The sequence below is a fragment of the Ictalurus furcatus genome, chromosome 18 (genome assembly GCF_023375685.1).
Source record: "Ictalurus furcatus strain D&B chromosome 18, Billie_1.0, whole genome shotgun sequence".
NCBI classification, from domain to species: domain Eukaryota; kingdom Metazoa; phylum Chordata; class Actinopteri; order Siluriformes; family Ictaluridae; genus Ictalurus; species Ictalurus furcatus.
The window spans coordinates 8,644,290-8,656,882 of record NC_071272.1 but is presented as its reverse complement, the minus strand read 5'-3'; the positions used below and the strand labels follow the sequence as shown (position 1 = coordinate 8,656,882).

The 12,593-nt window shown below is 40.7% G+C and overlaps 2 protein-coding genes across 2 annotated transcripts; both read left to right on the top strand.

Moving 5' to 3' along the window:
- The first annotated feature begins 224 nt into the window (after positions 1-224).
- On the top strand, positions 225-4,618 carry LOC128622845 (uncharacterized). Its single transcript, XM_053649616.1, has 2 exons — positions 225-307; positions 1,885-4,618. Exon 2 carries the CDS (start codon positions 2,526-2,528, stop codon positions 3,960-3,962), a length of 1,437 nt encoding a protein of 478 aa, XP_053505591.1. The 5' UTR covers positions 225-307; positions 1,885-2,525; the 3' UTR covers positions 3,963-4,618.
- A 4,112-nt stretch (positions 4,619-8,730) lies between these two features.
- LOC128622684 (uncharacterized) lies at positions 8,731-11,927 on the top strand. Its single transcript, XM_053649381.1, has 3 exons — positions 8,731-8,898; positions 10,611-10,686; positions 10,787-11,927. The coding sequence occupies exons 1-3, from the start codon at positions 8,731-8,733 to the stop codon at positions 11,509-11,511; spliced, it is 969 nt and encodes a 322-aa protein (XP_053505356.1). The 3' UTR covers positions 11,512-11,927.
- The last annotated feature ends 666 nt before the right edge of the window (positions 11,928-12,593 follow it).

The following is a 12,593-nucleotide window of genomic DNA, read 5'->3' as shown; positions in this document are numbered from 1 at the left end:
TTAGAAGAGAGTGTGCTAATCATTTTCATAACTGGAATTCCTTTCCTGGGAAGGCAACGTCTGGGTTTAGTGCACTGAGCTGTTGCTCAACACTTCTTCTGACAACACACACTCTCATGATTCTCATGAATCATGGCTCCTGCTTGGTTGGAATGAAAACCTGCACCCTCGCCAGCCCTTTCCGGATAAGATAACACCCCTGTTGTATATAAAGGGCCAGATGTGCTGCTCATTACAGAAATCTGATCAAAACCGAGTGATGGAGTGAGCCTGCTGAGGAAATTCTACGTTCAGCAAAATACCACAGGTAAGCCATGTTTATTTTTGTGAATATACACCAGGGGTGCCCACACTTTTTTGACTTGTGAGCTACTTTTAACATGACCAGTCAAAGAGATCTACCTACACTAAAAATGCAAAACATATATTTATTTATATATATACTGAGTATACTTCAAATATATATACACACACAATATATGTTCATGTACCTTGCATAATTGCATGAGCCCTTATGGCACACTACAATTCAGTAAATTTTTGGTCATTACCTTACCCTGATGACTTGCACTGAATAGAATCAGCCAGGGTTGCATAGTCCGGACAGTAGCTGCTGGTAGCCAGCCTCTAGCAGGCCTCCAACCGCGCCACGCCATCTGACGTCCCTCCAGAATTTCACGTATCAACATACGTCGTTATGGTACCGTATACAGTTTTGGGTGTTTTTATTTATTAATTTTTTTATGAACGCTTTAAGTGCAGTTAATTATTTGTCATGCTATACGTGCTAATAGACAACTGCTTGAAACCGTGGGCTGCGTCCCAAACTGCGTATTTACTGGGTTAAGAGTGGATTATTAGCTGCATTTACATGGACAACAATAATCCACTCTTAACCCGATTAAGACAATACTTTGATTAAGAAACTACCATGTAAACAATAATTTTTACTTACCTTAATCTAATTAAGGTCATAATCGAATTAAGCTCTAATCGAATTAAGACAGGTGGAGTACTCCTGTTTTAGTCGCATTATGGACGTGTATTACATACATGTAAACACCTTAATCACATTATGAACGTCGTGTGAGAGTTTTCACCGCATTTTGCGAGAGGACATGATCACACACGGCAGTTTTACGTTTTTAGGTTTTAGTATTAGCACGTACAGCATGACAAATAATTAACTGCACTTAAAGCATTCGTAAAAAAATTAAATAAAAACACCCAAAACTGTATACGGTACCATAACGAAGACGAACTGATGTTGATAAGTGAAATTCTGGAGGGACGTCCGACGGCATCCCTCCAGAATTTCACGTATCAACATACAGTTCGTCTTCGTTATGGTACCGTATACAGTTTTGGGTGTTTTTATAAAAAAAATTTACGAACGCTTTAAGTGCAGTTAATTATTTGTCATGCTGTATGTGCTAATAGCCAACTGCTTGAAGCCATGGGCTGCGTCCCAAACCGCGTACTTACCTACTATATAGTAGCTGAGATACATGCATTTTTCCCCACTACAGGCCTATAGTAGGCAAGTATGCGGTTTGGGACGCGGCCAAACACTCTTGTTCGCTGTAAAACGGTTGAGCACTGCTGTGTGTGATCGTGTCCTGTCGCAAAATGCGGTGAAAACTCTCACACGATTTTCATAATGTGATTAAGGTGTTTACATGTCTGTAATACACGTCCATAATGCGACTAAAACAGGAGTACTCCACCTGTCTTAATTCGATTAGTGTTTACTTCAAGTATGACCTTAATCAGATTAAGGTAATAAAAAATGCTGTTTACATGCTAGTTTCTTAATCACAGTATTGTCTTAATCGGGTTAATAGAGGATTATTGTTGTCCATGTAAACGCACTGTGTTTCACAGGCCGCAGAAAAGGCCCGAAGCAAGGCCTCCAATCAGGGCAGCAACGCGTCTAGCGCTCTTTCTGAAGCTCGAGTACAACGCACTATATTGATGGCGCAATTGGAGTCACTGGAGGAGCAACTGGAGTTGGACATGGAAGAAGTGAGAATAAAATCAAAGAAAGAAAAACTTAAACTGCAAACGAAAGTGGCGGAAGCTGAAGCCAGAATAAACACTCTTACGGAGTCACAGTTCTTGCACTTCCAAACTTCATCTAGAACTTCAACCAAATATATTGTTCCAATGACAACAAAAAGGGTTCAAACAAAACATAGAGCATACTCTGACCAAAATGTCACTTACAAAGTGACACATACGCCATCACAAGTAAAACTGGAGACCCAAGACCCATCTTCAATCACTATCAGAAGGCCTTTGCAAAGTTCAATACAAAAGGAAGCTCAGGGAGATATCCCTCGTTTGGATGATGATTCCCTCACAGATGTCATGAAAAGGCAAAATGTAATCACAGAACTACTGATAAAGCAAAGTGCATTGTCGCAACTTCACAAAGAGAAATCTCAGTCTTTCATGGAGACCCACTGCAGTTCAGATCTTTCATACAATCTTTTGAGCAGACCATCGAAACAAAAACTGACGATATGCAACAAAGGGTAAACTACTTGGAACAATACACATCTGGAGAAACAAGAGACCTTGTCCGTAGCTGTTTTCATATGCCACCGGAAGAGGGATATAAGGAAGCTAAGAAACAACTTGAATGGCATTTCGGAAATAAAGTTAAAATCACATCTGCTTTCATGGACAAGGCACTGAGGTGGCCTACTATCAAGTCAGAAGATGCATCTAGTCTGAGGTCGTTTGCACTCTTCTTGAAAAGTTGTCATAACACAATGAGGGAGCTGGACTATGTTACAGATCTTGAAACACCCTCCAATTTAAAGATCATTGTGTCAAAGCTACCATTTAGGCTTCGTGACAAGTGGAGAGCGGTAGTCTACAACATCTACGACAAACACAAGCAGAGAGCGACATTTAGAGATCTACTTGCATTTGACAAACAATCACAAAAGATGCTGGACCCAATCTTTGGAAAGATTCAAAGCCCATTGAAGCAAACTTCCGAATCAAAAGGCCAGTACAAAGCCTACTCCAAAGCAAATAGTAGGGGGAGCAGTTTCGCTACGACTGTTTCGCCAGTGTCAAAGGCTGAGCCATCCAAGAATGACAAGCAAGGTGGAAATACCATGAATGGTTCTGATGCATTTGTAAAGCCTTGCATGTTCTGCAATAAAAATCATCCAATGGAAGTATGTGAAGTATTTAAAAATAAACCAAACAAAGAAAAGGTGGACTTCTTGAAAGTTAAAGGACTGTGTTTTGGGTGTCTACAAAGAGGACACATGAGCAAGAATTGTAAGAAGCAGATGTCGTGTAATGTGTGTAAAAGGGGTCATCCAACCATGCTACATATACACACAAAGGAAACCCAACAGCATCAGGATCACGCTGAAGAATTCTCTGGTTCCAATGCAGTCGTTTCTTTAGCAACTGGTAGCCATACTGGGGCTGGCACAAAAGAATGTGCTCTAGCAATCGTCCCAGTCAAAGTGAAGTTGGAGAAAGGTACGAAATGTATCCAAACCTATGCTTTCCTACATCCAGGGAGCTGTGCAACATTTTGTACCAAGGAATTATCCATGCAGCTTCACGCCCTTGGTAAGAAAACAGAAATACTTTTGAAAATAATGGGACAACAGAAACCAATAACTAGTTATAAAATATCTGGCATAGAAGTAGCAGCACTAGACAGTAACTCATTTCTCAAATTGCCTGACGTTTTCATACAAAAATCAATTCCAGTGACACACAACAACATTCCGAAATTGGATGATATAAGAAAATGGTCTTACCTGAAAGAGGTCGACTTGACTCCAATCAATGCAACCACTGGCCTACTAATAGGTGTCAATACACCGAAGTCTCTAGAACCCTGGAGAATAATTAACAGTAGAGGTGATGGGCCCTATGCTGTTAAAACCCTTCTTAGCTGGGTTATCAATGGTCCACTCGGCTAAGGCGGGATCGAAAATGACAAGGATACCACTGTTCAAGTCAATAGGATATCTGTCGTTAACCTGGAAAACCTTTTGATGCAACAATATAATCAGGATTTCATGGAACAGCACTATGGAGAAAAGAATGAACTGTCACAGGAAGATCACCATTTTATGAGTATCATATCTACTTCAGCTGAACTTAAAGATAGTCATTACCACTTAAAACTCCCCTTTCGTAACAGCAATGTGATCATGCCCAGCAATAGGCAAATAGCCCATCAAAGAACTCAACATCTGCTGAAGAGATTCGAAAAGGATCAAAAGTTTTATAATGACTACAAATCATTTATGAACAACATTATAACCTGGGAAGAATGGCTTCGCTCGCTTCATCTACTGGATCCTTTCAAGGTAAATCAGAACTTTATTCCTAAGGGCTTTGAAGACTTCAAACCACTTTTGTGATGCTAGTGAAGTAGGTTATGGTGCCGTATCCTACCTTCAGTTCACAAACGGTTTGGGTGAAGTCTGTGTGTCCTTTGCCTTTGGAAAAGCTAAAGTTGCACCTCTTAAGTGTACTACCATCCCCAGAATGGAATTGGCAGCAGCAGTCTTAGCTGTACGTATGGATCACATGCTGAAGACAGAGCTACAACTCTCATTATCAGATTCCATCTTCTGGTCAGACAGCATGACAGTTCTGCAATATATCGCAAACACAAGTGAAAGATTTAAGACTTACATTACAAATCGAATCTCAATAATTCATTCTCTATCAAAGGTAGAGCAATGGCGGCACGTCTCTTCAAAGGAGAACCCCGCCAATGCAGCTTCACGTGGCATATCAGTCAAAGCTTTTCTTCAGTGTAAGACATGGATCAAAGGAACGGAAATCTTTCGCAAATGCTCTCCGTGGCCAAAGATACTTTGAGGCATGGATATCATGTCAAGCAACTACCCTGATTTAAAGCAGCAAGCTTCCATTCATGTCACATCTGCCAAGCCAATGGAAGAATCTTGTCCTACCAGCAAGTTGCTTTCATACTTTTCCAAATGGAAAGACCTGAAACGAGCCGTGGCATGGCTTTTGAAGGTCAAAGAGACACTTAAACGAAGATGTGATGAAAAGGAAAAGAACAACAACACACAATCTGAAAAAAAACATCCAAAAGACTCGACTCACAGACTTTCAGTGGTAGATCTCGATAAAGCCTAAAAGGCAATTGTCAGTTTTGTGCAAAACCAGCACTTTCCTGAGGAAATCTCATACTTGAGTAAAGGAAAGGTTGTAAAGAAATCCAGTTCGCTATACAAACTGGATCCAACAATTGTCGATGGCATCATAACAGTAGGTGGTCAGTTAAGCAAGTCTGCATTACCCGAGGAGGCAAAACATCCTGCTATCCTGCCAAAGGGTAGCAACGTCTCAGAACTCATCCTTCATTTCGTACATGAAAAGGTTGGACATAGTGGAAGAAATTATATGCTTTCCACGCTTCGACGGCGGTTTTGGATCACTCATGCCAATTCATTGGCTAGAAGGATCATTAGAGAATGCATGACATGTCGTCGTCAGCATCAAAGACATGGAGAACAGAAAATGTCCGATCTCCCTTCTGACAGACTATCAATGGACCTCCTTCCATTTACTCTGGTTGGAATGGATTAATTTGGACCTATTGAAGTAAGAAGAGGAAGGAATACTGTTAAAAGGTATGGCGCTATATTCACTTGTCTAATGTGCCATGCCGTTCATCTTGAAGTGGCCTATACACTTGACACAAATTCCTGCATTAATGCTATAAGAAGGTTTATCTGTCGAAGAGGGGCCTGATACGTCTCATACAACAGACTAAAAGGATCCTTTGCTCAATCACTGGGCAACAAATGGTTGACGACGAAGCCCTCAGTACCATATTTTGTGAAGTTGAGGCTATTTTGAATGACCGACCAATAACACCTTCCAGTGATGATCCTAACGATCTCGAAGCGTTAACACCAAATCACCTTTTACTGTTAAAAGGAAAGCCCACCCTACCATCAGGGGGGTTTGATAAACAAGAAAGCTACAGAAAAAGACACTGGAAGCAAGTACAATACCTCAGCAACATTTTCTGGAAAAGATGGACCAAACAATATCTCCCCAATATGCAACAGTGTCACAAATGGAATAAGCTCCACCAAAGTTTCTTAGTCGGAGATCTGGTGCTTATTATTGACAATTCTGCCCCCAGGAATTCGTGGTCTATGGGGCGCATTATAGAAACTATGGAAGACTCCAAAGGGTTTGTACGTAAAGTATGTGTTAAGACACAAACCAACGAGCTAGAAAGACCTATTACTAAGTTATGTCTTTTGCTAGAAGCAGAATAAGTTGTATGTAAATATGATGACTTACAGAAGATGCATAATAACGTATTCTGTAATGGATAAATTTGATGTTTAAATGTTGACTTACTCAGTCTATGCATTTTGAATGTTGGTCACAAGGTTTTGCCAACATGGACTATTTGAATGAATATTCTTTTTGCTGGCATCCCCTCTTTTTTGATGTACTATTTTATGGACTCTCTTTTCTCACACACACACACACACTTAGACAAATGCACTTGAATGGACTCTAATATTCAAGCAAAATCTGTTAGCCATAAATCTGTACTGACCCGATTGTTGCACAATACTCGAATATTTCATGTTTATTCGTGGTTAATGTATGTTGATGTTTGAATGGCTATAAATGTATGTTTTTGTAATTGTTTGTTACACAAAAATTAGGGGCCGGTATGTTACAGCCATTTTGCCATTTTTCTGTGGAGTTGGAATTTGGGGTTGTTTTGATCTGTTTGTTTGGGATTGTATTGTGTTTTGTGAGGTTTGGTGGTGTGGTTGCTCCTGGGTCATGGGTCATGGGTCACGCGTGGTGTGGGAGGTGTATATGACGTGGGTTAACCTTCTGACACGGGCAGACGGAAATGGAGAGCTGGGAAGCACACCTTTTTTGACCATGCTCCTGCACGCCAATTCATAACATGTAGTTTTATGTTAAATTCAATAATAAGGTTTAATTTCAACAAGATTTCATTCTTCATTTGTTTCTGTCAAGAAAAATAAAGGACTTTTTATCAACAGTATGCGAGAGAGTGCATTAATCCAACCCTGGTTCCCCCGTTTCCCCTGGCATCGAACAAATCGCTGACACACACACACACACACACACACACACACACATATATTATATATATATACACACTTTTTGGGAAATGTTTTGTGCATTTTTCAAAATAAATGCCATTTTAAATTTGTTAGTTTGGCTTAAGTTTCCAAATACTTTTTGGGGGCTGCTGTAGTTATTAATGTTAACGTAGAACTGAGTAAAATCAATTCAATTCAATTTTATTTGTATAGCACTTTTTACAATAGACATTGTCTCAAAGCAGCTTTACAGAAATATCAACACGGTATACAGATATTAAAGGTGCGAATTTATCCCAACTGAGCAAGCCACTAAGTGGCGACGGTGGCAAGGGAAAAACTCCCTAAGATGTTTTAAGAGGAAGAAACCTTGAGAGGAACCAGACTCAGAAGGGAACCCATCCTCATCTGGGTAACAACAGATATTGTGAAAAAGTTAATTATTGACTTATATGAAGTCTGTATGGCCTTAGAAGCAGCCATAGTCCCAGCAGTCTGGAAGTGGAGTAGATTAGAGCTCCATCCAGAGGCAGGACATCCGAAATGGATCAGGCAGGTCCGGTGATCAGAAAGGATCAGGATCTCTAGTATCTCCATAAAATCGTGTGTGGCTCTGCAGAAGGAGAGAGGGAGAGAAAAGATTATTAGGACTGGGAATTAGCATAATAGAAAGTCTAGTCAGGGTAGGCTTGAGTAAACAAATACGTTTTAAGCCTAGACTTAAACACTGAGACTGTGTCTGAGTCCCGAACACTAATAGGAAGACTGTTCCATAACTGTGGGGCTCTATAAGAGAAAGCTCTTCCCCTTGCTGTGGCCTTCACTATTCGAGGTACCGTCAAATAGCCTGCATCTTTTGATCTAAGTAGGCGTGGCGGATCATAGAAAACCAAAAGGTCGCTTAGATACTGTGGTGCAAGACTGTTTAGTGCTTTATAGGTTAATAATAGTATTTTATAATCAATGCGAGATTTCACTGGGAGCCAATGCAGTGTTGATAAGATTGGGGTGATATGGTCGTATCTTCTGGTTCTAGTTAGGACTCTAGCAGCTCCATTCTGGACTAACTGGAGTTTGTTTATTTTCCTACTGGAACATCCAGACAGTAAGGCATTACAGTAATCTAATCTAGAGGTGACGAATGCATGAACTAGTATTTCTGCATCATGTAATGACAATATATTTCTTATCTTAGAAATATTTCTGAGATGAAAGAAGGCTATCCTAGTAATATTATCTACATGAGCATCAAATGATAGGCTGGAGTCAATAATCACTCCAAGGTCTTTTACTGCTGTACATGATGAAACAGAAAGTCCATCCAGAGTAACCATGTGATCAGAAAGCTTATTTCTAGCTACACGTGATCCTAATAAAAGTATTTCTGTTTTATCAGAATTAAGTAAAAGGAAGTTAGTTAACATCCAACGTCTAATTTCCTTTACACAATCCTCAACTTTACTAAGGTGCTGTCTGTCCTCTGGCTTCGCTGAAACCTACAAATGTGACCACAGCACTATAAAACCACAACACCTCCTCTGTTTACAGGTTTTAGATACAGAGACTGCGTAACAGCGTGGCCGCTGTGTCCGACATGAAGACAGTGTGGATCGGGTTCATGGATATCGTTCCCGTCATCGGGACGGTAAAAGAGTCAGTGGAGTTGGTGTTGGTTCTGTACGAAGGGAATAAAGCCGTGATAAAGGAGAAAGAGAAGGCCCTTGAAAACACTATGGAAGTGTCATTAAAAACACATGTGAAGGTGAGTCATATATACAGTGCATCCGGAATGTATTCACAGTGCTTCACTTTTCCCACATTTTGTTATGTTACAGCCTTATTCCAAAATGGATTAAATTCATTATTTTCCTCAAAATTCTACCAACAATACCCCATAATGACAACGTGAAAGAAGTTTGTTTGAAATCTTTGCAAATTTATTAAAAATAAAAAACAAAAAAAGCACATGTACATAAGTATTCACAGCCTTTGCCATGACACTCAAAATTGAGCTCAGGTGCATCCTGTTTCCACTGATCATCCTTGAGATGTTTCTACAACTTGATTGGAGTCCACCTGTGGTAAATTCAGTTGATTGGACATGATTTGGAGAGGCACACACCTGTCTATATAAGGTCCCACAGTTAACAATGCATGTCAGAGCACAAACCAAGCCATGAAGTCCAAGGAATTGTCTGGAGACCTCCGAGACAGCATTGTGTCGAGGCACAGATCTGGGGAAGGGTACCGAAACATTTCTGCAGCACTGAAGGTCCCAATGAGCAGAGTGGCCTCCATCATCCGTAAATGGAAGAAGTTTGGAACCAGCAGGACTCTTCCTAGAGCTGACCGCCCGGCCAAACTGAACGATCGGGGGAGAAGGGCCTTACACAGGGAGGTGACCAAAAACCCGATGGTCACTCTGACAGAGCTCCAACGTGTCTCTGTGGAGAGAGGAGAACCTTCCAGAAGAACAACCATCTCTGCAGAACTCCATCAATCAGGCCTGTATGGTAGAGTGGCCAGAAGGAAGCCACTCCTCAGTAAAAGGCACATGACCGCCCACCTGGAGTTTGGCAAAAGGCACCTGAAGGACTCTCAGACCAAAGATTGAACAAAGATTGAACTCTTTGGCCTGAATGGCAAGCGTCATGTCTGGAGGAAACCAGGCACCAGTCATCACCTGGCCAATACCATCCCTACAGTGAAGCATGGTGGTAGCAGCATCATGCTGTGGGGATGTTTTTCAGCAGCAGGAACTGGGAGACTAGTCAGCATCGAGGAAAAGATGAATGCAGCAATGTACAGAGACAAGCTTGATGAAAACCTGCTCCAGAGCGCTCTGAACCTCAGACTGGGGTGAAGGTTCATCTTCCAACAGGACAATGACCCTAAGCACACAGCCAAGATAACAAAGGAGTGGCTACAGGACAACTCTGTGAATGTCCTTGAGTGGCCCAGCCAGAGCCCAGACTTGAACCCGATTAATCATCTCTGGAGAGATCTGAAAATGGCTGTGCACTGATGCTCCCCATCCAACCTGATGGAGCTTGAGAGGTCCTGCAAAGAAGAATGGGAGAAACTACCCAAAAATAGGTGTGCCAAGCTTGTAGCATCATACTCAAAAAGACTTGAGGCTGTAATTGGTGCCAAAGGTGCTTCAACAAAGTATTGAGCAAAGGCTGTGAATACTTATGTACATGTACTTTTTTTGGTTTTTTATTTTTAATAATTTTTTTAATTTGCAAAGATTTCAAACAAACTTCTGTCATGTTGTCCTTATGGGGTATTGTTTGTAGAATTTTGAAGAAAATAATGAATTTAATCCATTTTGGAATAAGGCTGTAACATAACAAAATGAAGCATTGTGAATACTTTCCGGATGCACAGTAAATATGGTATATTTATTGCATGTCACAGTACACCATCATGTCAGTTCATAGTGACAGATTTTTTTTTTCTTACATTATTTAGAAGTCGACTCTTCCTGATATGCCAGCAGTAGCTGCAGTAGCAACAACAGAATTTTCTGGACTCAAAAATGTGACAGGTGTGTGTTATTTCTGCTCTTCTCACTGTTCTAAATATAAATGAAATCAATTCAGTTTAGAGTTAAATCATAACAAGGTTTTTTTTTTTTTTCTCCACAGAGGTCAGAATGGAAAATATTATTGAATATATGGGGAAAGGTTCCAAAAAGGGAACAAAACCATCTCAAGCTCATCAGAGAGAGATAAAGAAAAGCGCGGAGGATATTAAGTGTAAAGTGTTAGCAAACAGTCATATCATCAATCCAATGTTCAATCAGGATCAGGGGGGAAACCTGAAAAGGCCGAAAAGAGGCGAACACGTCTTCAATAACGCCATCCTAAAATTTCATTACAACGTGCTGACTGATTTTAAACGAACCCGTGGTGTGGATCTTCTACAAGGATATGATGACAATGTTCAGCAGGCAATGAACGAATTAGGCAGGCACCCACTTCCACAAAGCACAGCAACAGAAATTCAGACAAACATGGTGGCTTTCTTTGATAATAATGAAGACTACGTGGATGCGAATGCAATCCCGTTTGGTCGATATTGCAGAGAGCTGCATGAAGCTTTGTTAGTCGTGCTGGGCCACATAAACCCAGTCGATGTGACAGACGAGGAGGGAACAAGGGTGGAAACTCTCCTAAATGATATGAATAACCTTCAAATCTATGTGGACCAAGCGGCAAAACAAAAGTGGATTGGCAATAATCCGGGTAGACAGGCCCGGTTTGAAGCGGTCGGACAGCAAGTGAGCCACATGTTCAGCATGGGTCATGTTTTTAACTGGTGTCACCGCATTATGCGTCAAGTTGAACCTTTGTTTAACCAGAGATCGTGAGATTATTTCTCGTGCTCAGGGTTGCCAGATCTTCCTTTCATATTCATATTCCATCCCAATTACATCCTAAATCCCACAGACCTGAAACTAACTCAAAAAACTTTGGACATTGGAAGAAGCACACACCAGTGTTTCCTTTCCAAACAGTTCACCGTGGGAAAATTAGCAATATTTCCAACACACCTAGAGTTTAGGGTTTTATCATCCAATTTCCTCTCCCAACCTCTGCAGAAATGCTTCTGTACATGTTTCTCTACATTACACTTTCCCTTTGTTTACGACAGCCAGTGGTTTTGTGGAAAACATATTTGCTTTAATTCTGATATTTTAGCTTTAAAACAATATCGTGGTTTTTAAATTTTACTTTTAAAAAAACCAACAGTGCTAATTTCCAACAAAAAGATTAATGCACTCAGATAAATATCTGTAAATAAAATTTAAAGCTGAGCCTAATAAAGCTGAATTTGAGTTCTTATTGAAATGAGTGAAACCCCTTCAGATGATTCAGAATGCAGCAGCACACGTCGTCTTCAACCAGCCCAAGAGAACCCATGTCACACCCCTCTTCATCTCCCTCCACTGGCTTCCTGTAGCCATCAAATTCAAGGCCTTGATGCTCACCTACAAGACCTTGTCTGGAACAGCACCCTCCTACCTCAACTCTCTCCTGAAGGCTTACATTCCCTCACATAATCTGCGATCGATTAGCAACCAACGTTTAGTAGTTCCCACTCAGCGTGGCTCAAGGTCCCTTTCAAGAACCTTCAGACTAACTGTTCCTCAGTGGTGGAATGAACTTCCAACCTCAATCCGGACCGCAGAATCTCTCACCATCTTCAAAAAACAGCTAAAGACCCACCTCTTCCGCGAACATCTAACCAACCCATAATAAATAAATAAATAAATACATACATTTTTAAAAAATTGCACTTACACCTCTACTCTGTGCACTTGGCTTCTTCTGGAATTCAACTAATGGATCTTGTATGGTAACACTACTTGTATTGTTCTCTGCTTGATATATCGCTTTGCTTGTATTTTCTCATTTGTAAGTCGCTTTGGATAAAAGCGTCTGCTAAATG

Excerpts from the sequence above, each read along its gene's own strand:
- LOC128622845 (XM_053649616.1), top strand. The coding sequence starts at position 2,526 with ATGCAACAAAGGGTAAACTACTTGGAACAATACACATCTGGAGAAACA.
- LOC128622684 (XM_053649381.1), top strand. The coding sequence starts at position 8,731 with ATGAAGACAGTGTGGATCGGGTTCATGGATATCGTTCCCGTCATCGGG. Across the intron at positions 8,899-10,610 it reads CATTAAAAACACATGTGAAG|AAGTCGACTCTTCCTGATAT; the intron begins GTGAGTCATATA and ends TACATTATTTAG. Across the intron at positions 10,687-10,786 it reads TGGACTCAAAAATGTGACAG|AGGTCAGAATGGAAAATATT; the intron begins GTGTGTGTTATT and ends TTTTCTCCACAG.